The sequence below is a fragment of the Mustela lutreola genome, chromosome 7 (assembly GCF_030435805.1).
Source record: "Mustela lutreola isolate mMusLut2 chromosome 7, mMusLut2.pri, whole genome shotgun sequence".
In the NCBI taxonomy this organism is placed as follows: domain Eukaryota; kingdom Metazoa; phylum Chordata; class Mammalia; order Carnivora; family Mustelidae; genus Mustela; species Mustela lutreola.
This window is the reverse complement of record NC_081296.1, coordinates 70419418-70445939: the sequence shown is the minus strand read 5'-3', so window position 1 is coordinate 70445939 and position 26522 is coordinate 70419418. Positions and strand designations below refer to the sequence as shown.

General features: G+C 36.0%; 2 protein-coding genes across 9 annotated transcripts in view; both read right to left on the bottom strand.

Moving 5' to 3' along the window:
• The window catches only part of CTDSPL2 (CTD small phosphatase like 2), a 79364-nt gene extending 75048 nt beyond the window's left edge, over positions 1-4316 (bottom strand). For 3 of the 7 annotated variants that reach the window (XM_059181398.1, XM_059181399.1, XM_059181397.1), the window contains exon 1: positions 3792-4315. The gene's annotated coding sequence lies outside the window, so the exon portion shown is untranslated. Of the gene's footprint in view, positions 1-3791 lie in introns of all 7 variants that reach the window. The other 4 variants (XM_059181401.1, XM_059181400.1, XM_059181402.1 and 1 more) reach the window with 4 other exon arrangements.
• Positions 4317-12216: 7900 nt separating this feature from the next.
• The window catches only part of GOLM2 (golgi membrane protein 2), a 107238-nt gene continuing 92932 nt past the window's right edge, over positions 12217-26522 (bottom strand). Inside the window, exons 9-10 of one of the 2 annotated variants that reach the window (XM_059181394.1) lie at positions 22440-22607; positions 12217-14306 (exon numbers count right to left, since the gene is read on the bottom strand). In XM_059181394.1, the coding sequence (XP_059037377.1) occupies positions 14236-14306; positions 22440-22607 (239 nt within the window). In that variant the 3' untranslated portion in view covers positions 12217-14235. The remainder of the gene's footprint in view (positions 14307-22439; positions 22608-26522) is intronic. The other variant, XM_059181395.1, reaches the window with a different exon arrangement.

Genomic DNA, 26522 nt, shown 5'->3' with positions numbered 1-26522 from the left:
CGCTCCCCGTCCCCCGAAGAATTTCTCGATATGGAAGTACTTAGTCCAAAGAAAAAAAATTCTTCCTACACTATATAAGCAACTACTACTAAATATTAATCTCAATTATTTCTGAAGTATTTAAGAGCCTTCTAATAGCACAGCTTTATGTTTATTTAAAGTAGTAAACACATATTACAAAAACCTGATTGCTAGAACCTCAAGCCAAAGTATGCTGATGATTCATGTTTAATCTAGACATACTTCCTTTCCTACAATCTCTCTAAATTAATACAGGAGAGTTTATGAATACCATAAAATAGGGGATCCAAAATATACTCAAATGGCCTATAGTGACCTTATAATAAAGTTAAAAGACTCATTTTGTAAAAATTTTACAATACTATTTTTTTTTAGTGGCATACCAGAGTTTCCCTTCACTCTTCTAAAAATACCATACTAACTGGGGGACCTGCAGATGAGAGTAACAAACAAAAGGGCTGGCCAAGCCTACAAGCCTATTTATCTTTATGGTTCTACCATTCTTCTTTAGACCACACTTAGTCTCACCCCTCATTACTGTCAAATTCACAAGATTCCTAAAGGACCCCAAGAAACCCAAGCTTCTCACTACAACTCAACCCCCACCATGCCTTTCTCTGCTAGACAGTGTTCCTATATGCCACACCTCTCCTGATCAGTGAGTACCTAAAAGGTTACTTCTACATGCCACTGCCTCTGAACCCTCACCTGTTTGTGGTATCAGCAAGTTTATTTGATAAACTAATATGGGATAATATTGCCAATAAAAGATAATAGCTTAAAGTTTCTCTTCCAGAGAATTTATGATTTTAAACAGATCATTTTAAAAAGAATTCCATAACACACAGGAGAGACACAAAGTTTGGCATTGGCAATTCTCATACTACAGTCAACCACCTAATCTATCTATCTGTAATGTAGATCCAGTTACAATTTAACACAGTTTAAACTAAAAATTAATGTAGTCCTATACAACCAGTACTGACTATACGTCTGGCTTAGATATATACCTCATGAGAAATGTCAAATAAGTGAAAACTAAAACTACAACTGTATGGCTTTATCATAAGTCCTATATCTGTTAAATTTTCTCATTTTCAAAGCAGAGCAAATGACACTTTGTATTTAATCCAGTTAAAGTAGTCAGGTAATTTTTTTTTTTAATTTTTAAAAAATTTTAGGTAATCTCTATATACCTCTAATGTGGAGCTTGAACTCACAACCTCAAGATCAAGAGTTGCATGCTCTATCAACTGGGTCAAGCAGGTGCCCCTAAAATGGTCAGATAACTTTTTAACCTACCCAGAATAATTACTTGAGCATACCATATATGAGACCTTCTCAGAACATTTGCTATTTATGACTTAGTGTCTTTTCTGCTTTATGCTTTTCACAACAGCTTGGTAAGTTTCAAATATAATTACAGACTGTTTATTTCAAATTCTAACAAACCACTTTATTCTTTATTGCATTAATCCAAAGTACAGTCTCCTATGACCAAGATAATTTAATACCATTTCATTCAATCTGCAATTAATTCTATAGTTACAAGTCTAGAGCTTAGTACATCTTTCTGAACAACAGGTCCAAGTTATTATTTTTTAAACCAGAACTGTATAGATTTTGTTCTGCAATAATCTTGTGAAGAAACCTCTAGACCAGAAATCTCAAACATGAGAATAGTTAAATAAATTTGGGAGAGAAAAAATTTCCCCAATTCTTCATTTCTTAACAGTGGAAAAAGAATAGCATTACTAGCTCAAATGAAATGCTGGAAACATTATGTAGAATATTATAAAACATACCAATCCTATTTTTCTATACAATCCTATTTGGAATTTCTATACAGCTACAAGTCCACAGAGATTAAGGACTATACCACTTAGAGCTCTTACAACCTTTCAACCCACACTGAGAAGAGTATGAAAAGAGCACAGGTACTGAATGAATGCAGAATTAAAACAATTTGGGCGAATTCTTGAAGACAAAATCTATTTACAATTTACAATCTATTTAATCTATTTAATAGATTTACTACCTATTTACGATTACAAAATCTGTTTCCTTAACTCAGCTATCTATAAATCAAATTTTACTTAAAACGGTGCTTTATCAACTACCCAAAAAGGTCATTAAAATAGAGATAAAACCTACACCCGTCCAATAATTTACATTACTTTAAGTCACATATTTGGCCCTGTTCTTTAAACAAATAGGCTCAGCAAGTATTCAATACGCCCTCACCTTCACTTCCCATCCCCTATTCTTTTGGTCTTAGAAGACAAGTATGAGGTTCAAGTCAATCCTAAAAGACTGCTTCACCTAAGAGCTACTTTTGCCTTGACTTTCTTTATGACCTTGGGGGGGAATCTACCAAATGACAACTATAATGAAGTTGGCATGCTCTTGTTTATCACTGAAATTTAACCCCAGTATGCTAACATTAGTGAAGTCTTCTAAACTGAACCTAGAGAACTGAAAACCTTTGAGTTATAAACGTCAACTGATGTGTAACATGAACCATATTTTTAAAAAATTAATTTGACTAGTTAAAGGGGGGAAAAAAACCTATCAATGCCCCAAATTCTGCAAGATGGAAAACAAATTCTGAAAACACCAACAGCCTCCTCATTTCTTCTCTTTAGGACAACTGGTCTGCAAGGTTAAAAGTGGGGGGCTATAAAACTAGCTTTAACTAGCAGTTTTCTTGCTTTTATAAGGATTACATTTGGACAACAAACGAAAATTAAAAACTTGGCAAAGAATGGGGAAACTGTATATAAAGAAATCTACAATCTGAAAACTACTAAGATAAATCTATCATTTAAACCACTAATTTGTATACCCATATTGGGCAGTAATCACTGTACCGCTTTATTGGCACTAGAAAAATAAATCCTTGCCTTGGAGGAACATTTACTAAGTACATTTCATTTCAGGATCTTAGGGCAGTTTACGAGCAGTATCTCTTTAGGCTTCCCTAAGGTACTCTAAAGTGCTTAACATCATTCACACATCCAGCCACCACTAGGGTGAGAAGTAAATAAACACGATTTACTTATGCAATTATTTACCACAGAATTCTAGTCAAGAATAAAAGAGTAAACATCCACATAGTCATTTAACACCCAGAGAAAGCGTCGAATACTACGGCCGGTAACATTCACCCTTAATTGACCACTACAGAAACCACAGGCCTTCCACATGGGCTGTCCTTTACTACCACTCTTGATTCGAGAAAGTAACAATGTCAACTCAACATTTTATCAGTACAGAAGATAAACAGAACTTGATGAAATTTCTAATTCCAGATCCTTAAAAGATGTTGATAAAAACTGAGAAAGAGCAACGCCCCCCTAAAAGCGCCCTACTAGAAAGAATAAAATACCGAAAACATTAGGTGGGCCAAGGTTAGAAAAGCTGATCTAACCCAATTACCGGGAGGGACCACAGGGTTTGGGACTAGGAACGCGAGATCGGGGTGGGGGTGGGTAGCAAAGTGAAATCTAACCCCAGAAATCACAACACAGGCCGCAGCCTGGGAGCTGAAGCTGGCGGGAAGTGAGCTCCCTTTCTGTTCCCAGGGGAAAGTCCAGAGAAGAGCGGCTCCACAAGGCGCACTTACAAGGCGCCAATAGTGCATGCCTACCAAGGCACCGGAGCCGCTGGAGAACCGGGTTAAGAAGGGGAGGAGACCCCGGCAGACGGCCCTGGAAGAGGAGGAGGACTAAGGTTGGAAGCAACGGCAGTGTCTGGACGAGGGGGATTACCTAACTGTGACGACAGAGAAGTGTCCTCAGGCTCCGTCGATGGTCCCGACTGCGCAATGTGTGGTGTCTTTCCCGCTTAGCCCGCAGCAGCAACAGAACCAGCTCCTTCAGCCAGTCGCCATTTCCCGCCTACCGACCTGCTGCACCGCACGGACAGAGACCCGGATGGAAAGCGGCCTCTCCGCGCAGGCGCCTTGACTTCCTCCTCCCCCTCCCGCCACAATTCCGCGTGGTGGGAGGGAAGGAATGCGGGAGGCCTCAGAGGCAAAAAAAAAAAAAAAAAAACCCCACAACAAAAAACAAACAATTTTTACTTCCGTGAAGAGCGTTGGAGTTCCTGCCGCCAGAAGAAGCACACAAGGCAGATTCCCGACAAAAATTGAACGCAGGCCCCTGGGACCGAATGGAGGAACAAGGACAAAACCAATCAGGATACGCCAGGGCCTGGGGGTTATTTGTACTTTAGGGGCCTCCGTAGCTGGTTGTGTAGTGATTGCAGGGGGAGTAGGGAGTAAAGCGTTGGGAGTGAAGAGGCGGGGAACCGAAGGACGGTTTTTCCTCCCGCGGCTAACGGAACTGCTTAGGCAGATGGGAGGGGGAGCGCGCCCTCGTCCCGGAGGCGGGGCTCACCCTGGCCGCTAGGGTTTAGTAACTCAGGCGCGCCAGGTGGGTGGAGCCAAGTGGGACCGGGTGGGACTAACGCCTTGGCGCGCAGGAGAAGGTAGCGTGCAGAGCGCGCTGCCCGAGGCCGTGGTGAGATGAGTCCTTCCATCTTTTCAGGGATCCCAGTGGCCCTTTAAAGGTCCTCTTTCCAACTCTCTGCCTAGAGAGCATTGCAGTCGCTTGTGGATCTGTCATACGACTTCAAACGATGTCGACGGTGGTTCTGCCAAGAAGTCTGATCATTCAGACAAATGGGTTCCTACCTGCATGCCTGGGTCTAAAGATTTAGCATCAGCCTCACGGGGTGAAAATGTGTCAATCCAAGCGTCCAGCCCTAGTAGAATATCAGAATACCAAGCGTAGTGGCTGGAAGAGTATCATCTGTTTACTAAAACTCCGGGCCATTCACATTATTCAATCAAGAACTATTTATTGAAAAAACAGTATGAGGACCATACTAGATGCGAGGGATACAACAAGGCAGACACGGACCCTGCCTTCCCAGAGTTCACAGTCTATTGAAGGAGAGAGACATGTAAACAATTTAAATACAATGTGTTAGAATGACCACAAGAAGTTTTGACAGGCGTACAACTGGGGGTCTGGGAGGGCTTTCATGAGATGACATGAGGATTTGATGTTACAAAGGAAGGGTGTCGGATGGAAACAAATGGAAAAATCCAAAAATGAGATTGCATTGATCAGTTAGGGGAAAAGTTCTGTGAACCAGGGATACAGGAGTTGAGGGGAAGATAGTGGAGAGAGATGAGACGAAGGTTAGCAGAAAACCCTTGTGAATCTGGTTTTTCAAGGTGTGGAGCAGGTGGGTTGTCTCCTGAAAGCTTTATGTATTGCAGATCCAGAGTTCATTTGCACCCGGTATCTTCCTAATACAAGAATGCTCTGAATGAGACATTGACTAACAGCGTGCAGAACTGGTATTAGTCCACAAAATAATAGATTACTGAAAAACTAATTGGAAATCAACAGTTACTGATTATCCAGTCTGTATCATGGAAAGCAATAGAATACAGACTAAACAATTACCCAATTGATTACCAAAATAATTTTTAAATTAGATAAAAATTGGAAATATTTCTGGGAAAAAAATGTTGCCAGTAGTAGTAACTTCCCAGTGTTCTCTCCTAAAACTTAATTATACTATTTATAAAATGCTTTTAAATGCAATTTGATTTTCCTAACAACTCTATGAAATAAGTAGAATAGGTGATATTAGTCCCCCAACTCTTCAGCTGAAACCATTGAAATTTTTTGATGGTGGGGATAGGGGAGAAAAAAGGAAAAACAGATGCCTATACAAAAAAATAATCCACTAGTTAAGAAACACAATCAGGAGTCAAGCTCTCCTTCTGCTCATTACACCATATCCAACTGTCTCCTGTGGCAATGTTGTTATTGTTAGATGTTAAGTTTAGTAAGGCTGCTGGTAGCAAGTTGAAATGTCTTTGCAATTTATTTAACATTTTAACAGCATTTTTTCACAGAGGATAACTGTATTATGTTCTGATTTTTACCTTTATTTACATCTAATAGTCTCTACTAGACAGTTTTCTGCAGTATCTAAGTGGATTGTTGTGAAGATCAAATGAGATTTATGGGAAACACTTAACAGGGTGTTTTCGTTGCTCCTTATCTGATGGTTGTTATTGTCATTAAGCTTCAGTAAAAATCTTGTCCAAGATTTTAGAATAAAATAAAGGTTTAAAAATATGAACTTTAAAAAAACTGAAGTGTGTTAAGATGCAAAGTGGTAGCCATAGGGGAAAAAATTAATGCAAAAACCTAGTGACATTCATCCTTTCTAAACTATATGTAACTATTACTATATGAAAACATTAATGAAATACAATGTTTACTAAGCAATGTAGTAGAAGTATCTTGGATATTCAACAGAATCCTTCAAAGAGACCCTTATTTCACAGTATATGGACTATATTTACCATTTATCTGATATTATAAGGCATATGTACTTCACAATCCACTCCTATATTAATTCTCTATGAGATAAATTTTATCACTCTTACTACAACTCATTAAGGAAGTAATATAATAAATATTGAAATATCAGACTGCCATTTTGCTCTAATATTGCAGTGACTTTATGGCAATGATCAAGTGAAACATAACATTGTCAAAACTAAGCTCTTTTCTCTCAAACCTGCTTCTCTCTTAGTATTTTCCACCTTATAGAATGCAGTTTCTTTTTCATATTTCATCCTTTCTGTTTTAAGTGCAATAAACTAAACCTTGAAAATATATCTTGAATCCAAACACTTATCACCCCAGCCATCTCCCTAGGTCAAGGACCATCATCTCTGACCTGAAATACTCTAAGTATTCCTGTTCCATTCTTGAACCTCCTTCAATCTAACACATACCCAAACTGATCATTTTAAACCTCTTTATAAATTTTCCATCACCCTTAAAATCTAAAATCCTTATTATGACACGTGAAGCCCTTCATTAGCTCACTCTTGGCTACCTTACTATATTCCCTACCTCTTGCTATTTGGATTCCCGCCATACCATCCAACTAACTGTTCTTTGAAAAAATATATTCCTGTATCAAGGATTTTGTATTTATTGTTTCTCTGCTTCTAATTCTCTTCCCCTAGACCTATGCTATTCAACAGCCCCTAGCCACAAGCCATGTGTGGCTACTGAGCACTTGAAATGTGGCAGTGTGACTGTAGAAATCAATTTTTAATTTTATTTCATTTTAATTAGTTTAAACTTTAAGATTTTATTTATTTTATTTATTTATTTGATAGACAGAGATTACAAGTAGACAGAGAGAGAGGAAGGGAAGTGGGCTCCCTGCTGAGCAGAGAGCCTGATGCAGGGCTCATTCCCAGAACCCCGGGATCATGACCCGAGCCGAGGGCAAAGGCCCTAACCCACTGAGCCACCCAAGTGCCCCTAATCAGCTTAAACTTTAAAATTAATACCTGCATAATTAATAGAGCTTCCATTTGGGATAATGAAACAGTTCTATCTAGAACTAGTTAATGGCGAAGGTTACATAATATTGTTAATGTACTTAATGCCATTGAATTGTATATTTTACATGTAAATGTACAATGATAAATTTTACTTTATGTGTATTTTACAATAAAAACAATTGCTTGTTGGTATTTCCCCAAAGAAGTTGAACTTAAGTCCACACAAATACCTACACATGAATGTCTATAGCAACTTTATTCGTAAATGCCAAAACTTGGATCACCCAAGATGTCCTTCAATAGGTGAATGGTAAACTGTGATATATCCATACAATGGAATAGTAATCAGCTAAAAGGAAATTTTAATGCATCTATGCATATGCATATGCTTAAATACGCATATACTTAAATATGCATATGCATAAATGCATATCTTAAGAAATCTTAAATGCATATTACTCAGTGGAAAAAGCCAATCTGAAAAGGCTATATGCTGTTTGATTATAATCATATGATATTCTGAAAAAGATAAAACTATGGAGACAGTAAAAAGGTCAGTGGCTGCCAGGGTAGGGGTAAGGAAGGAGTTAAGTGGAACACATGGAATTTTTAGGACAGTTAAACTAATCTGCATACTATAATGATAAATACACATCATTATACATTTGTCCAAACCCACATAGAATTTACAATACCAAATATGAATCTTAATGTAAACTGACTTTGGTTGATAATTTGTACAGTCGTTGGTTTATCAATCTTAACAAATAATTTTACACTGCTGCAGGAAGCTGTGTGTGTGTGCACATATACACATTCGTATGCAGGAATGGAGTATGTGGGGATTCTCTACTTTCTACTTAATTTAGCTGTGAACCTGAAACTGCCCTAAAAAGTAAAGTCTATTGAAAAAATGTAATACTTGTTTCAGTTATTGGAAAACTTTTAAGTATGCATGGAACATAAGTATTGTGAACATACTCAAACATAAATTTTAATAATGCTAAATACCAATCAAATATTTCCAATGACAATTTAGTGTCCAAAATGAGATGTACTATAAATGTAAAATATATACTAGATTTCAGATTAGTTCAAAAGAAAATATAAAATGTCTCAGCAGTATTCTATGTTGATTACCTATTAAAACGGTAATATTTTGGATATATTGGTTAAATATAAAAATTTCACCAGTTTTTAAAAATCCAGTTACTAGGAAGAGGGAGAGGAAGTGAGGAAGAAGAAGAGGAAGGGAGAGAGAGGGAGGGAAGAGCCAGGGAGGGAAAATAAATAAAAATAAAATAAAAATAAAATGTGGTTACTGGATGGGCGCCTGGGTGGCTCAGTGGGTTAAGCCGCTGCCTTCGGCTCAGGTCATGATCTCGGGGTCCTGGGATCGAGTCCTGCGTCGGGCTCTCTGCTCGGCAGGGAGCCTGCTTCCTCCTCTCTCTCTCTCTGCCTGCCTCTCTGCCTACTTGTGATGTCTCTCTGTCAAATAAATAAATAAATAAATAAAATCTTTAAAAAAAATGTGGTTACTGGAAAATTTTAAATTACATAGGTAGCTTGTTGTATATTTCTATTGGATAGTGTTGCACAGGATATTCACGTGGCTTGTTCTCTTACCACGTGATGATCCTATCTAAAATAGCAGCCCTTAGGGACACTTGGGTGGCTCAGTCAGTTAAATGTCCAGTTCTCGATTTCAGCTCTGGTAATGATCTCACGGTTGTGGGATTAAGCCCTGCATCAGGCTCTGCACTCAGCAAGGGGTCTGCTGGAGATTATCTCCCTCTGCTCTTCCCCCTGCTTGCATTCTCTCTCCCACTCTCTAAAATAAGTAAAATCTTTCAAAATAGCACTCCTCCATCACTATTCCTTTATTCTGACTTATTTTTCTTTTGAATTTATCAATAGGAGTATAGGAAATAATGATCTCTCCCTCTGGCATATAAGTTCCATGAAAGCAGAGACTTTATCACTGTTGTAACCCTAGTACTCAAAACGATTCTCCATATATATTAGGTAAGCAATAACTAATTGAAAGAATGATCATTGTTCTTTCATAATGGAATCTTTAGGCTTATGTGTTAGGGAGTGGGGTGGACATCTTGAGCACTCACCAAATATTGAATGAACCCCAAATCCACATTTCTGGGTATCTCAACATTTAACCCTCTATTTTCAAATACCTAAAGTACATTTGTATGTCTTCACAGTCATTCTACCACCATTGCAATTTGCAATTAAGCCCAACCAATGAATTTTTCATTTCAATTATTATACTTTGCAGGTCTAAAATTTCCATTAGGTTTTTTATAATTTTCATTTCTGTGCTGAGATCCTCTATTTGTTCACTCATTTAAAACATTTTCATCTGGGGTGCCTGGGTAGCTCAGTGGGTTAAATCCTCTGCCTTCAGCTCAGGTCATGATCCCAGGGTGCTGGGATGGAGCCCCTCATTGGGCTCTCTGCTCAGCCAGAAGCCTGCTTCCTCCTCTCTCTCTGTCTACCTCTCTGCCTGCTTGTGATCTCTGTCTGTCAAATAAATAAAATCTTTAAAAAATAAAAAATAAAACATTTCCATTTGATTTTTAAACATAAATTTTAAAACCTATATTAATATAACAATATAACAATAACCATCTAATTTTTTTAGCTATGGAACACATTTCAAGTATTTGTCTAGTAATTTTTTATTGAGTATTGGACATTGTATATATGTTATACAGGTTCTGGATTCTGTTATCTTCTGAAAAGTGATGATTCTTGTTTTAGGAGATTCTTCAGTTAGTGAGTAATCATTTAAACAACTACAGGCTCGGTTTTACACTTTGTTACTAGTTTTTATCTATGAGAAGCCCAAGGACTTTCATTAAGTTCTAACTTGGCAGGCAGGACTCAATCTCCATATAATCTCCCTTATAACCTTGTCAGAGCATGTTTGGGCAGGTCTATGAAGTTCTTACACTATGGCATGGTCTTTACTCCCAAGGTACAACCTTTCTAATGTTTCAGCCTGATGCCACAACTGTTATAATCTCTACCTTGGCAGGCCCGGAAACTTGGTACCCTGACTACTGCTTTTAGGCCAACACTTCTTGACCTCTAGTATCTACATTCCATTCTCAACTCTGTGGCAACTGCTATCTGGTAAGCATTAGGTGGTCTTGCTCTAATTATGTATAGCTCAGCCCTCAGCCATGGATTTGTGGACATCCCCAAGGATTTCTCAGGTTACCTCTTCGTATAGTTTCCTCTTGATGCTCACCCCATTGATTCCAACCATTTAGCTCTCTCTTGATGCCCACACCATTGATTCTAGCTGCTTCAGCTGCTCTCCACCATGATTTCTGTCTTCTCAGCTCAGCCTTTTGACACCACAAGAAGCTGGGTAATTGTGGGGGTCAACTGCTTAATTTCCCTTATTTCTAAAGTCTCAGTTTTGTGCTACCCCAAAACAGTCACTTCATATATACTGTCCAGTTTCATAGTTGCTACTAATTCAGGAGAGCTAGTCAAATTACTCAGTCATAGCCAGAAAGTCTCCCTTCCCTCAGATTGTTTGGGAGTGTTATTAAGGATAGAGGAGCAACTGCTCGCAAGTGACCAACTAAGAAAATATGAGCTGCTGGAAGTCATGGTTAGAGGTTTGAGGGGAAAGCTGGGTCTATATGAAAAAAAATAACAAGCAGAGGCAGAAATGGGAGTTGATGAAACAAAGTGAGCAGCATTTAATTGTGTCAACTGTCCACAGATCCAGGAGATTCCTGTCCTTAATGCCATTTGCTCACATGGGCCATTAAATTTCCCCCTTTCTTTGGGATAGTTGTTTAATTTTCATTTGGAACCCTTAGTGAGGAGAGTCTTAAAAGGAATTGGATATAGCCCAATTGAAAGTGAATATTGATGTGAAGACTCAATAACCTAGATGTTGGGAATATGTCACACAGTTTGATTATCTTACTGAAACTACAGGGTCACACATGTATGTAAAGGAAGAGAAGTTTCCAAGGCTGGCTATTATGGGAAGTAACTATTCCCCTCAATAACTATGCAGTTTTTGTTTTATTTTTTCTTCTTGCAGATTCTCTTTCCTCATTCTAGCAAATTTTGTTACAGCCATATACAGGACAAGTAAAAAAGGCACACAATCTTAAGATTTTTTAAAGATAAAGTTACATATTTTAGAAATGATTTTGAAGTCATATTTACATTTCCCCGGAATCATCCCTCCACGTATACTTCATTTTACATTTTCTCTTTATGGGTCAGTAGCAAGTGACCTGAACTTACAAGCTTCTGCCTCCCATACCCTTTCCATACCTCTTCAGTCACATTTCTCTCTCCTTGCTCATGATACTCTAGCTTCACAATTATAATGTTTCAGTTAAGTGGAAACCTAATTATTTAGAAACTTAGAGACCTTGAAGCCTTGGAACTTTGCTTTATTTTTTAATAGTTCTTATCATTATTTAAAACTAACTGGTTCATGTATTTACTTATATATTGTCTGACAGCTCCCAACTTCAAAGCTCCATCAGAACAGAAACCTGGTCTATCTTATCCATTACAGTATTATTATGTAAGACAATGCTGGGCACATAGGAAGCATTCAGCATTTGTTAAATATACTAGCACTACAATAAACAACCCCAATATAAATCTTTCTGCCATTCTCATTTAGCTTAGCCTAAAATGTATTCTAAATTTGCTCAAATTTTAGTGTTAAAGTGTAGCTATTTGCATCACATGAGTGTGATATGTGTATATGTATCAGAATCAGCAAAATAGTAAAACAAGTTTAATTTTAATTTATTAGAACCCAGTAAGTGATGATTTTAAAAGCAGAGTTTCCATCAAATTAACACTTAATTCCGGGCAAAAATACATGTAAAAAACCTAAATCTTAAGGCAGAAGTAAAATATTATAAAAACCGGCATGTCTATTACAGACTGTAGAATGTCAGAATTTTAAGAGATTCACATAGTATTTTATAGCACTAAAATGTTAATACAGTCAGAAATATTATCAATTGGTCCAAGATTTCTCAGTTTATAAAATGTATAGATTAATTAAAGAAATTTTGTTGTATAAGTAATAGCTACCATATAATTGATTGTTTTTATGACAAACGAAGGCAGGAAATTTCATGGTTTTCATTTGTAAAGATTTTACAGTATTAAATATAAAGTATTACTAGAAGTATGTTTTAGATTCATCTTCCCACCCTAATACCCAAATAGTGTACATCAATTCCCTTTAACTCCATTTTTTAAAATTCTGTGAATTAGCATACCTATTCATTATAGGCCTGAGTACACTCAGCAAAGGCATGAATTGCTTACTTTGATTTGGTAGAAATAATAATTTTAGTAAATCACTATCTTTTCCTGGTTAGTAAATAATTTCAAACTGAAGTCCAAGAATTTTTGCACCACTAATAAGTGAACACCTTTTTTACCTCTTTAAATCTGAATTTTTTACTAGAACCTGAGCACAAAGTGAGGGGTGGTGGTGGATTTCATGTTTATGTACAATTAACAGAAGTCTTTCTGAAAAAGCAGAGTTAACAACCTTAAATTTCTCCTTATGATCAAACCTTTTATTTTGTGGTGGGGGAGAAAATTTAAAAGATTTAAATCCAAAAGCAGGGATTAACTATAACTAGCTTATGCATTTTATGGAATAGTGTCAGAAAAGACAAATGGATTTAAAATAATTTTGTAAGTCTAGCAAATATGAGGTTTATGGGTTCTTAACAACATATTAATTACAAAGATTCTTCATCTTTATTACAAACTTTTAAGCTATTTTAATAAAATGGCTGTAGACCTCACTGTACTTCTACCTATCTGTGCATTAATAAAAACCTGTTAAAACTCCTTATTTAGTACTTCTGAAAAATTCTAGTCAAATAAGATCACTATAACTACCAGAGAAGCTTTGAAATACTGATTACAGATTCATTTCAAAGTTGATTTATCTTCTTTCAGAATCTGGCATTTAAATAATGAATATTTTCACCAACGTGGACTCTGAAAATATAAAAATTTTAGCCAATGACAGTTAAACAGTACTAGTATGATGCGGAAAAAATAAAAATTGAAAGTATATTGTCAATCATGCATTTCACAATTTCATGAATTAAGTAAGGTATAACTCATAAATATGTCTTTGTAGGTTACCTCAACTTCCATCAAGCACCAGCTGAAAGCTAATCTGCCGGAACACATCAGCACTCTATAAAATAAAAGAAGTAGGGGAGGGAAATGATTTTGCACACATGCTGCCCAGTGTTTGGCTTTCAGGTTCCAACCCCTCTTTTATGTAACTATTCTAGGTATAACTCCATGAAAAGCATGAGATGAGGGGTAGATAGAACAGAACAGTTGTTGGGCTAGCAAGAATATATTAGTGAATAAAAAGTTTTTCATCTGAGTAACTGTTCTCACTGGGGTTATGCTATGTGCAACATATAAACTGTACAACCAATTTTTCCTACCTGTTCATTTGTGGAAAGAATTGGGCTCAATAAAATGTAAAATATATATTAGTTCATTTTAAACGCAAAGATTACAGTTTTGCTTATTTTGTTTTTGGCTCAACTGTAATACAACCAAAAAAATCTCTGCTTTAATAATACAATATGAAAAAGTTCACCTATGTACATGGGTACATTTCTTCATTAAAGTTTTTCCTTAAATCTATCTCATGTATCTTTACAACTGATCTTTACAACAAAAGTCAAAAACAACAAAGTAGAAATGATTCCATTTTACAGCACTTTAGGTTTTCTGAAGTTTTCCTTTAGGGCTTAAAGAACATCATTGAAACGTTGCTTTCCATAGTCTGCAGGATCCATCTGAAGTTCTCGTTCTTCATCATCTGTAAGGGAAACAGTTATGTATCAAGAACATTTATTTTAAAAATTATTTGCAGAAAACCAATTAAACAATGCCTCAGTTTTTTTTCTTGGTCTTAGGGTAGATTTCTGCTTGTTATTTTATGCCTTCTAAAAAGCATTCTATTTCTTAGTAGCTTAGCTTAACAGTGAAAAGTCTGTCTTCCAGTATATTGGAAGATTACTTAATTTTTTTTAAAAGATTTTATTTATTTATTTATTTGACAGAGAGAAAGATCACAAGTAGGCAGAGAGGCAGGCAGAGAGAGGGGAAGCAGGCTCCCTGCTGAGCAGAGAGCCCGATTCAGGGCTCAGTCCCAGGACACTGAGATCATGACCTGAGCTGAGCCGAAGGCATAGGCTTAACCCACTGAGCCACCCAGGCGCCCCGAAGATTACTTAATTTTAATAAATCTTGATGGTAGTCAGATATGTAATTAGAAAGAAGTAGAGCTAGATATAGTTAGCAAAACTTCAGGAACCCACAAGTATATTATTTCCACTAGATGAAGTAGTCCTTTAAAGTTTTGGTAGAAACCATTCTGTATACATTTTCATGCCTTTAAAAAACAGCTTTTTTTTTTTTTCTAATTACAAAATGAATCCATACTCATCACATAAGAATTAGAAAATAAATGATAGGAAAATAAAAATCACTCAGAATCCCAGTACTTAACATTATAGTGAACTTCTCTGCTCCTCTGCAAAGAGCTTACCAGCAACTTCTTAAGTGAAATATACTAACCAAAACTTAACTTTTTCTTTATCAAAAAGAAAAAAATTATTACATAATATTGTTAGTAAGACCCTCAAGGCCACTATGAGTAACTATATTAAGCAACTCCTTATAATACCTTGGAGTTTGACTTATTTAAGCCATTGACAGGTTTTTCTGGGTTGTTCTTGGTTATCACCTGTCACTCCACATTACTGTTAGCTTATCAGCCAGTAGCAATCCCTATCTAATTTTGTTATAAACTACAGGTTTTGAAATAAGACTGTTCAGAACACAAAATTTATGTTAGAACAAGAATGAAAAGTATTTAATCAAAGCAAAAGGCTTCTTTCTTAGTATAAGGCTTTAATGACATATTTAATAACATGTTTTGGTTCCTCCACAGCCTTAAAACATGATTTTTCATACTTTCTGGTCGACAGTTACAACTACCCAACAGGTGGCTCAGTTGGTTGAGCAACTGCCTTCGGCTCAGATCATGATCCTGGAGTCCTGGGATCAAGTCCCTCAACGGGCTCCCTGCTTGGGAAGGAGTCTGCTTCTCCCTCTGACTTTCCCCCTCTTGTGCTCTCTCTCTCCCTCTCAAATAAATAAATAAAATAAAAAACCAACTACCCAACAGCTTAGTTTTTGATAGACTGAGGTGATATTATCATAATTGTCTGGAAATATAATTTCATATGATTTAAAGAGTTATAGGTTAGAATTCAAATTCACGTGTATACTGTAACTTTCTGAAATCTGTTCTTTTAGATTTGGTAAGTTTTCTATTCTCAGCTTCTCTAGCATATCCTATAGTAAAATTTTGTCCAAGAAAGATGCCATATGGTGTATGTAGTATGTATGAACTTCACATAATGATGTGTTATTTCTTCTTTATGTTTATTCATAAAAAAATGCCAAATAAATGAACTCTTTTTTCCTTCCAATAACTTTCCTGTTAAACTTATAGAAATTCTCACATAGAATTGTAGGCGACCATTTTGCATCATAAACTAACAAAATGATCTCACATCTCCAATAGGTAATCCACTAGGTATGATAAGCTCAAATCTTTTACAAGTAAAGGCTGAAATTGTATCCATAAACACATCCGTATTTTGAAAATATGCTAATCAATCTCTTATCATAGAACTCTTTATACTTTAAAAATTACTTTTTTTTTTTTTTTAAAGATTTTATTTACTTATATGACAGAGAACATAAGCACCGGGAGCCACAGGCAGAGGGAAAAGGAGAAGCAGCCTCTCCCCTGCCCTTTGCCTCCGGTGGAGCAAGGAGCCAGATGTGGAACTGGATCCCAGTACCCTGGTACCATGACCTGAGCCCAATGCAGGCGCTTAAACGACTGAGCCACCCTGGTGCCCCAAAATTATCTTTGGTTTTAAAAGAAAAATAGGTTAGGGAGCCTGGATGGCTCTGTGGGTTAAAGCCTCTGCCTTCAGCTCAGGTCATGATCCCAGAGTCCTGGGATCCAGCCCCACACAGCTCCCTGCTGAGCAGAGAGTCTGCTTACTCCTCTCTCTGCCTGCTTCTCTGCCTACTTGTGATCTCTATCTGTCAAATAAATAAATAAAATCTTTAAAAAAAAAAAAGAAAGAAAGAAAAAGAAAATAGGGACACATGGGTGGCTCAGTGGTTAAGCATCTGCCTTCAGCTCAGGTCATGATCGCAGGGTCCTAGGATCTAGTCCTGAGTTCAGTGCCCTGCTCCGCGGGAAGCCTGCCTCTCTCTCTGCCTGTCACTCTCCGTGCTTGTATGTGAGCTCTCTCTGACAAATAAATAAAATCTTTTGGAAAAAAATAAATTAATTAAATAAAATAAAAGGAAAATAGTCATTGGCACCTCTCCAGAAAGCTCTCCTTAGGATCTATGTTATAGGACATCACGTTATGGCTATAAATACATCTTTCAGGGCTTCAGTAATTAAACAAAGATTTAATCACTGGAGAGCAGCGGGGAAAGCAGCTATACAAAAGAGAATTCCTAGAAATTTAACAGGAAAGTTACTAAAAGGAAAAAGGAGATATGCTGGAGGATGTTTAAGTGGCTGATTATAAAGAGAAAATAAGAGCAAAACTCTAGGAATAGAAAAACTGAATTCTAGTCCTGACCCAGGCACTTATGAACAAACCTGAGCTAGTTTCCAAATCTCTTTAGACCTTTAATTACCTTCTCAGTAGAGTACAGATAGCAACTGTTTTTCCTATCTCAAAATAAAATAGTGCATATGAAGGTAGTCTTTACTGCCTTCATTTACTTCCAAAGTCGTCTATAAATATAAAGAGTTTGTTGATTCTATTAAGTTATGCTTTAAATCAAATTTTAATATGGTGCCTTCACATTATTTTTTAAAATTCCACAGGACTTTTAGAATTTTTCTTACATTGAACTATTATTTATGTTAACTAGAGTACATTTTCAGCGTAGCTATTCTAACCAAAATTCAAATTTCTATTCACAAACTTTTTGCATGTATTTGTAAAGTCTGATGAAATTACCTTACCAAATCTGATACAGATTAGAGAACCACTAAATATAATTGTATTTTATTTCATTTTACAAAGCAGCAACATCTATAAATACTTCATTAACATAAATACTTCATTAACAACAAAATGACTATTAAAGGAAACAGAAAAACATTCATAATTTATTAAATAATTCCTAAATTCCCTCTGAAGTCAAGAAACGACCACCTCCATAAAGCAAGCTATACCAAGCAAGAATATCTTGGGGTAATAAGGCAGTGAGACTCCACTAAAATGTACAAATTAATCCACAGGCCAAAGTGCAGTTATCCTCTAAAGCAGGCAATCCAAAGAAAAATATTCTGTTTGCTTTTACTTCTTAAAAATTATTATTCAACAAACACGTAGTGCTTGCAGTGCAGAAGACTTGTCCTAAGTACTGAACAAATATGTGAATCATATAATCCACACAACAACAGGTAAGTATATCCCTATTCTACAGATAAGGATATTGAGGTATAGAGGTTAGGTTATTCACAAGGTCATAGAGCTCATAAGTGGTGGAGCTACGATCAAATCCAGTCAATTTGGCTCCAGAATCCAAGCACTTAAGCATTATGTTAAGCTTCCTTCCACAAATATACCCTGTTATATGCAGGTCATATTCTACTAAGCAAACTTGGGACTTCTATGGGATTAAAAATAAGAGTAAGAGAATTTGCAAACTTCCATCCCCTTATTACAATAAGATGAATTAAAAGACATATCCATCAGATGTATACAGTTTCCAGAGTTAATCTATTCACTGGGTCACTTAAAAGAAGGCAGGAAAAAGAATGTCTTACACTAAAGCAAATAAAGTAATATTTCTTTAATTTTTTTTTTGAAGAATGCTTCATGAAAACAGGAATTAAAAAATCAAAATAAACCAGGATTATAAACACAGGAAAAACAGGCTTCATTTAATTCTACAAGGAAACACTCTACAGGTAGTACTGTCCCAAAGGATCAATACATATGAACAAGCATCAGAGGTAAAACTGGAATCCTCTAGCTCTCTAATGGCAGAGATCATGCCAAAATCTCCTTTCATAATCTAGAATTTGTGGCACCAAAGCTAGAATGTCCTTAGCTGAATTCAGAATCTCAGTACCACAAAATTGGAATCCTCTTAAAAACCCAACAGACTGAGAAAAAACTACTTCTAATATTAGAAAAAGCAGAAAAGAGCCCCTAATGCTAGAACTTTAGTAGTATTTCTTAAGTGCATATTTCAGTTTTTTTAAATTGAAGTATAGTTGATAAAATGTTCCATTAGTTTCAGGTGTACCACATAGTGATTCCACAAGTCCACACATTATTCTAGGTTCACCACAAAGTGTAGGAGCCATCTGTTACCATCATGTTTCAATTTTTGATATCTCTCTAGCTGCAGTCTCCATGGTGGTAGTGAAGTTTCCACTTTCTCTCCTGGGTTTGGAGGAAGGTGTGTTTCAAATCTGAAACACATTTTTCATTTTTCCACGATACCTGTTGTTCAATATAGTGCTTCCACTGTGAATGTGACCACAGAATTTTTGAATTGAGAAGGACCATCTATTGTAGCTCAACACTCACATTACAGATGAAGAACTGTGGCCCACAGAGTTTAAGTGACTTGATAAGCAATACACAGCTGGTCTCCTAACTCAGAATAATGCCTATTTCTTAGAAAAGAAATTCCTTCTATTCTACTGCCTGCTTTGGCTACAAATGCAAACTGGCCTGGAAATCCAACCACTATTTCTACATTAAAACTACGAAGAAATGCTTTTAAATTCTAAATATTCTTTTTTTTTTTAAATAAACATATAATGTATTTTTATCCCCAGGGGTACAGGTCTGTGAATTGCCAGGTTTACACACTTTACAGCACTCACCATAGCACATACCTTCCCCAATGTCCATAACCTCACCCCCCTACCAACCCCCCTCCCCCCAGCAACCCTCAGTTTGTTTTGTGAGATTAAGAGTCACTTATGGGGGGCGCCTGGTGGCTCAGTTGGTTGGACGACTGCTTTCAGCTCAGGTCATGATCCTGGAGTCCTGGGATCGAGTCCCGCATCGGGCTCCCAGCTCCATGGGGAGTCTGCTTCTCACTCTGACCTTTACCTTGCTCATGCTCTCTCTCACTGTCTCTCTCTCAAATAAATAAATAAAATCTTTTTTTTTTAAATTTTTTAAAGATTTTGTTTATTTATTTGACAGACAGAGATCACAAGTAGGCAGAGAGGCAGGCAGAGAGAGAGGAGGAAGCAGGCTCCCTGCTGAGCAGAGAGCCCGATGTGGGGCTCAATCCCAGAACCCTGGGATCATGACCTGAGCCGAAGGCAGAGGCTTTAACCCACTGAGCCACCCAGGCGCCCCTAAATAAATAAAATCTTTAAAAAAAAAAAAAAAGAGTCATTTATGGTTTGAAATTCTAAATATTCTAACTTAACAATAAACATTAAGAATCCAAATTATTGATAAACAAGAGAACACCTATAATTTCCCCTTCCCACTTTTTGGACAGTTAATACTACACCTAAAGAATCCCCGAAAGCATGTTTAAAATTATTTGGGTCTACAATATTCTTTTTTAGTCAGTTCACTCAAACTTATCCCTCTTCATTTGCTGCAGCTGATGTTCTTGAATCCTTGTTCCCTATGATAAAGGTATCCCATCCTCCTGCTGCTGTAATCTAGTGAACCCCAAAATAGGATCAAAAAAAAGTTAGGTTGGGGCACCTGGATGGCTCAGTGGGTTAAAGCCTTTGCCTTCAGCTCAGGTCATGATCCCAGGGTCCTGAGATCGAGCCCCACATCAGGCTCCCTGCTCAGCGGGGAGCCCGCTTCCTTCTCTCTCTCTCTGCCTGCCTCTCTGCTTACTTGTGATCTGTCTGTCAAATAAATAAATAAAATCTTAAAAAACAAAAAAGTGGCAACCCCCAGGTCAAGTAAGCTTCACCTGAAAATGAGGAAACCCTAAAATTTAACAATCCCCTCCCTACTTCATGAGAGTATCATCTTAGGTTATTTCCTCATATTCCTTAGACCTGGTGCATTTATTTCCTTGTGGAAGGAAAAGCAGCAGAGCAGCATTAGGGTACTGGAGACCTAACATGGCAATGAGAACTAGGGGTGAGAGAAGGAGAAGGGTACAGGAGAGAGAGAGAGAGAGGACACTGAAGATAAATGTACTTACTATGGATAAAAGCCATACAAAATAACTGAAATTTTGTGACAAAAGTCATTAACTTTAAGATACCCTAAAACATAAGAAATGCTTTTCAATTATAGTTGAAATTATTTGCTCTAATAAAAACCTCAAAATTATCCAGTGACATGATAGACAGCAGCTCTTATGAATGAAAACTAGACAAAGTATAAACTAAGTTTGTAAGACCAGACGTTAAAAGGTTATTATTTTAGTCACAGTTATAAAATAAAAAGTCAATGAAAAAGCATAAAATTATCAGTTAACATTTACTCAGGGCCCTATGTATGCTAAGTACTTTGTGAGGGGTGGATGGGTGAAGGTGAAGGCAGAAAAGGATAAAAACAAAATATAAGGCAAAAGAAATGAAAATTCCTGCCCTCTAAGAGCTTACAATCTAACTGGTGATATAATGTACATGCACGAAAATGCCTGGAAACAATGTTATAAATAACTGCAAAAAAATATAATCCAGGCAAATCACAAAGCAATAAGAAAAAAAAAATGGTAGAATTTATGAAAAATGGATATTATAGAAAAGGTGGTGTAATTTATTCAAACAGTGTTTGAGTTCTCATTAATGCATCCTTAAATAATTCCTAGAATGATTATTATCTCTTTCTATTTACAACAACCATTCTTCCAAAACTAGAATATACTATTGAAACAATGCCTGCATGGAAGACTGAGTCTCTAATTTCCCTTTTTCTATTAACTACGTAGTATTCTAGGACAACTATATTTTGAGTTTTTATAAAAACAACCCTTGTCATGAACCTAAATAACATCTGATTACTTTAAAAAGAGTAAAGGAAGAAAAAAAAGAGTTAAGGAAATCAAAACAGTTTACATTGGAAAATATTTCATGCATCACTTTATAAAATCAAATACGTCAGACATTATGTTCATGATCAATTCTTACAGAAAACAGAAAAAGTTCCACAAATACTACTAAATGATATTAGCAGGCAAAAAACAAGCCTAGAAACTTGGAATAATACAACATACTCTGATACGCATGCATGGGGAGGGCTGCATGCACACAGGTAAATTCTGAACTTTTAATAACTTAAAAGCTCAGAAGTTACACAGTTAACAAGGAAAATGCGTTGAATCTGTGTATTAAACATAAAGCAGACAAATCTTTACAAACCATTAAATATAAATTTTCAGCTGCTCAGAAAAAATTTCAGAAACAGCCTTCCTATACTGAATCAGTAGTGAAATCATCTTCATTGTGGAGGAGACCATTACTTTTGGGGCTTCCCTTGTAACAAAAAGGTTGTCTGGTCTATATTTGTACCTGGAATAATGAAATGTTTTCAAATGAGAAGTTGGAAAAGAATTATTTACTGGGAGTATTTGCCTCAGATTAACTCTAGAGCTATTTCAAGCAATTTAAATCTAAAATTTCTGAATATTCTTGAGTTTCAAATTGTATCAATAATATATGCAAGATAACTAAAATGAAAATACTTAAATAAAATAATTAAGATTTATAAATATGACTATCATAAAATTGTTTTCAAAATAAAACTGAAAAACCACAGAGGATCTCTTTGTATTAGGATTGTAATGCCACTAGGAAGTGGGAAAAATTCTACACAAATTCAACCAAAAAATTTAGAGGTGGTTTTCACGGTCACAGCATGGAGGCCAGGCCCACGCTCACCTTGGACGTCTTCCTCTCCACCATCACCATCTTCTTCCTCATTGTAAGCCAGCTCAGCCTGCTTGTCTGCCTCGTACTCACCTACGTTACCATCATCCCCATTATAATCCGCCAGTTTAGAGCCATGCTGCGGATCAACAGGGGATTCATTCTCATCAAAGAATCGGCCTGTGAAGTAGGTAGAGGATTAATTTAAGAGTAAAGAGAGAAGAAAAGAAGGGACCTACACTGGAGGCAGACCAGAAAGTAGACAAGTGAAACCTGGCAACTTTGAGGGTACGGGTTATAAAAAAGATAAATTTTGTGAAAGTTATCCAAGACAAAAAAGAAATAAGAATGAAGATTGAAAACTTTTTTAAAAATAATTTCTCTTTTGTGTTAATTTTAGTACTTGCTACTTAAGGTTTGAATATTTTCAGGGCTGTTTTCCTAGTAACTGACAACTTTTCCAACATAACTATTTGTCTAATTTACCACTTTAGAAGAATAATAAATAATTTTATTACTAGATACAATACATATTTGGAATCTCTAGTCATTTATTGCTTATAAAAATACCACTTTCTATGAATAATTTTGATAATGTTTTTTGTAAAAATAAACAAGTACTATGCAGATTAGTTTCTTTTTGGATGCTAAGCTAACACAACTGAGGGCTATCTCAGGTTTCTTCAGTGACAGTGACTCACTATAGTCTTGGATTTCTAAGGAGAGATGGCAGAAAGAATAAACTATCAGAATTCCTAGTGGTATGTGTTTTGAAAAAACACCCCATTTAATTCTGATTTATTATTTCCCATATCCTAAACAAGACTTTTAAGTCCTGTTAAGCTTAAGAAAGCTTAAGTTGATCTATGTGAGACTGTTACAAATTCAGAAAAATAAATAAAAAAGAGCAATAGAAATAGCACCTACTGTAGTAAGCTATTCAATAACTAAATACTGAAAATAAAAATGTTAGGCACCCTAAGATCTGACTCACAAACACAGGTTAATCTCTAATTTGACATTAAATTTAAGTATCATAAAAGTAAATTTTATTCCAATCCCTAAAATGAAATAACAGCAACTTACTGATAATGAAAGAATTTAAGACTTTAAAAAACTGTAAAAACTTTCTATGATAAGTCTAAAATTTTTTGAATTATATTTTTAAGAATTACATTGCAATGAGACATTCAGGAAAAAAAATTAATGACTTCTTTTCTTGAAAAGAAAGTTTAAGTACAAATGGGAAGAATTATGGAGGTATTGGTCAAGTCTACAAATAGCTCACCACATCATTAGGCCAATATATTTCTATTTGCTGGGTAAAGAGTTAATCAGGAAAATAGTTAAAGAAAAGGTCATTCTTACATAGGTTTTCAAGGATGGGGCATGTTTACAACAGGAGACTTAAGGAATTGGGGACAGTAAAAAGAGCACAAAGTCATCTTACATCTATTCCAGATGTAAGGTTGGATATGTACACTTAACAAAAAAAAAAAAAAAAAAGGAAAAGTTGATAAAATAGAGTTAAAGAAATGGATATAAAAGAGTTAAAAAAAAAAACAGAAACAATAAGAATATGTAAGCTAATTTGTGAGAAAGACATCTTGTCTCCTAAGGATAGTAATATAAAACATCTTGGTGGCTTTTGTTATTATTTATTTCACTAACAATAAAAGAGATGACAGCAACGTAAGCAAGGAAAAAGGGAGATTTATAGAGATCTGTATTTACTTTTTTAAAAAAGATTTTGTTTATTTATTGGACAGCGAGAGAGAGAGGAGAGAGAGAGAGAGAGCGCGCACAGCAGGGGGAACAGGCAGAGGGAGAAGCAGGCTCACCAGGCTCACCAGAGCAGGGAGCCCGATGTGGGGCTCGATCCCAGGACTCTGGGACCATGACCTGAGCTGAAGGCAGACGCTTAATGACTGAGCCACCCAGGTGCCCTCTATTTTCCTTGCTTTTAAATGTAATATTTATTATGATCTAAGTACCTGGAGTAGTTAAATCATCCTTATGCAATAAGAAACGGCTGTTTTATTTTTTTTTAAAGATTTTATTTACTTACTTAAGAGAGAGACAGTGAGAGAGAGCATGAACGAGGAGAAGGTTAGAGAGAGAAGCAGACTCCCCATGGAGCTGGGAGTCCGATGCGGGACTCGATCCCGGGACTCCAGGATCATGACCTGAGCCGAAGGCAGTCGTCCAACCAACTGAGCCACCCAGGCGTCCCAGAAACTGCTGTTTTATATATAAACATTTTAATATGGTAGTTACCAGTAAATTTCTCAAGGTATACCATTTCCTCTAAGAATTTTTTTTAATTTTTTATAAGTTATAAAATATAGAAGGCTAAAAAATTAGTTTAAAGTTACTGTGAAATATAGTTAATATTATCAGACATGGTATACTAACCAAAAAAATCGTCCTCCTATACTTATTATAATATTCCAACAGAACAATTTACAGTTTTTTTCCTTTATAGGTGTTTGGTGATCTGACTAAAGTGAATTCACTCCTAAAATTATAATACTACAATTAGTGACATGAGACGCTAGAGACAACTAGAAAATCAATAAAAAGAATACTTAAAAAATCAACCACAGGGGCACCTGCCTGGTTCAGTCAATGGAGTGTGAGACTCTTGATCTCGAGGTTTTAAGTTTGGGCATAGAGATTACTTAAAAAAAAAAAAAAAAAAAAAAAAAAGAACGGATTACCACACCATTGTCCTTTGCTGAATGAGTATTCTGTGCTATCATACATACAGAATTTTTATCTTTGGAGAAAGAGCTAACCCTTCATATAGGGTTTCTAACACTATGATAGCCAAAACAATAGAGTAAAAAAGAACCAGTTGCCAGTCAAGTCAGGACATCAAACTTCACATTAAACAGTGAATAGATATGAAGTATAAATTAAAATTAAATAAATAAATTAAAATGCCTAACAATAATAAATATAACAGGCTGCTAAATTGTATGATTGTCAGGCAACATATCTGCAGAAAGAGTTATATAAGGGAGAAATATGTATGGGTTGGAGCTAGAAGGGAAGGTTTCAAAGAAGAGGTAAATATATTGGACCGTGACGGAGCAAAGAAAAGAAATATTCAATGGATAAGTTAAGAAGGTAGATGAAGTATTCAGGAGACAGTAAAGAGATTAATTTGACTGGATTTATTTAAGACTGTAGAAAGAGGAAGTTTAGACAAGAAAATTAGGAATAATTATGGAAAACCTTTAAAGTTAGAGACTTTAAAGAGCCTCCTATATCCACTTCACAAGGTTCATGTTAGAATGAATGACAAAGTACATGAAATTATCTACAAGGCTTTTTCATCCAACGAAGACCCACTAATGTATGTGAAAGGTATTGCACTGGGCACTGTGATGCAAAAATAAACTTACCATCTCTATATATATTATAGTAAGGGAGACAAATATGTAAACAAATATTTAGAAAGCAATGTTGTGTGTGCTATACCCAATGACCTAGAAAGTGACATCTGAACACGGAGACTATCACTACCACTGGATAGAGGAAGTCTGGACTTTATGCAGGAGTCAATAGGCAGTTGTCATGATTTCTTTTAAGCTCTCTGAGAACAGGATTCTAATCCGGCTCATGTACCATAGAAACTCCACTATCTATTCAGGTAAGGAGTTTTAAGGACTTAGACTAGGAAGATATAACAGAAAGTAGTTAGGAATGAATGAATCAAATAAACTTAAAAATGACAAACTGAATACATGGCACAATGGAATGGGAAGACTCAAAGAATGAGTTTATAATCCTAGCCTGGAAACTAAAAATAAAGATATTTGCACCCAAATGGAACAACTGAGAATGTATGGGAAAGCAAATGCTTTTGGTATACTGAACTTAGGGTTACAGTAAGATGTCCAAATGAAAATATTTTATAGATGCCTGGAAATACAGAACTAGACTGTTGGGAACAAAGTGAGGGCTAGTTGTATAGATTTAAGATTCATAAATATAAAGATGACATGTTAAATTATGGCAAGATAATTTCTATTAGGAAATGAATATTCACAGACAACAGCTATAAATCGAAGGAGTGATCTTGGGTAA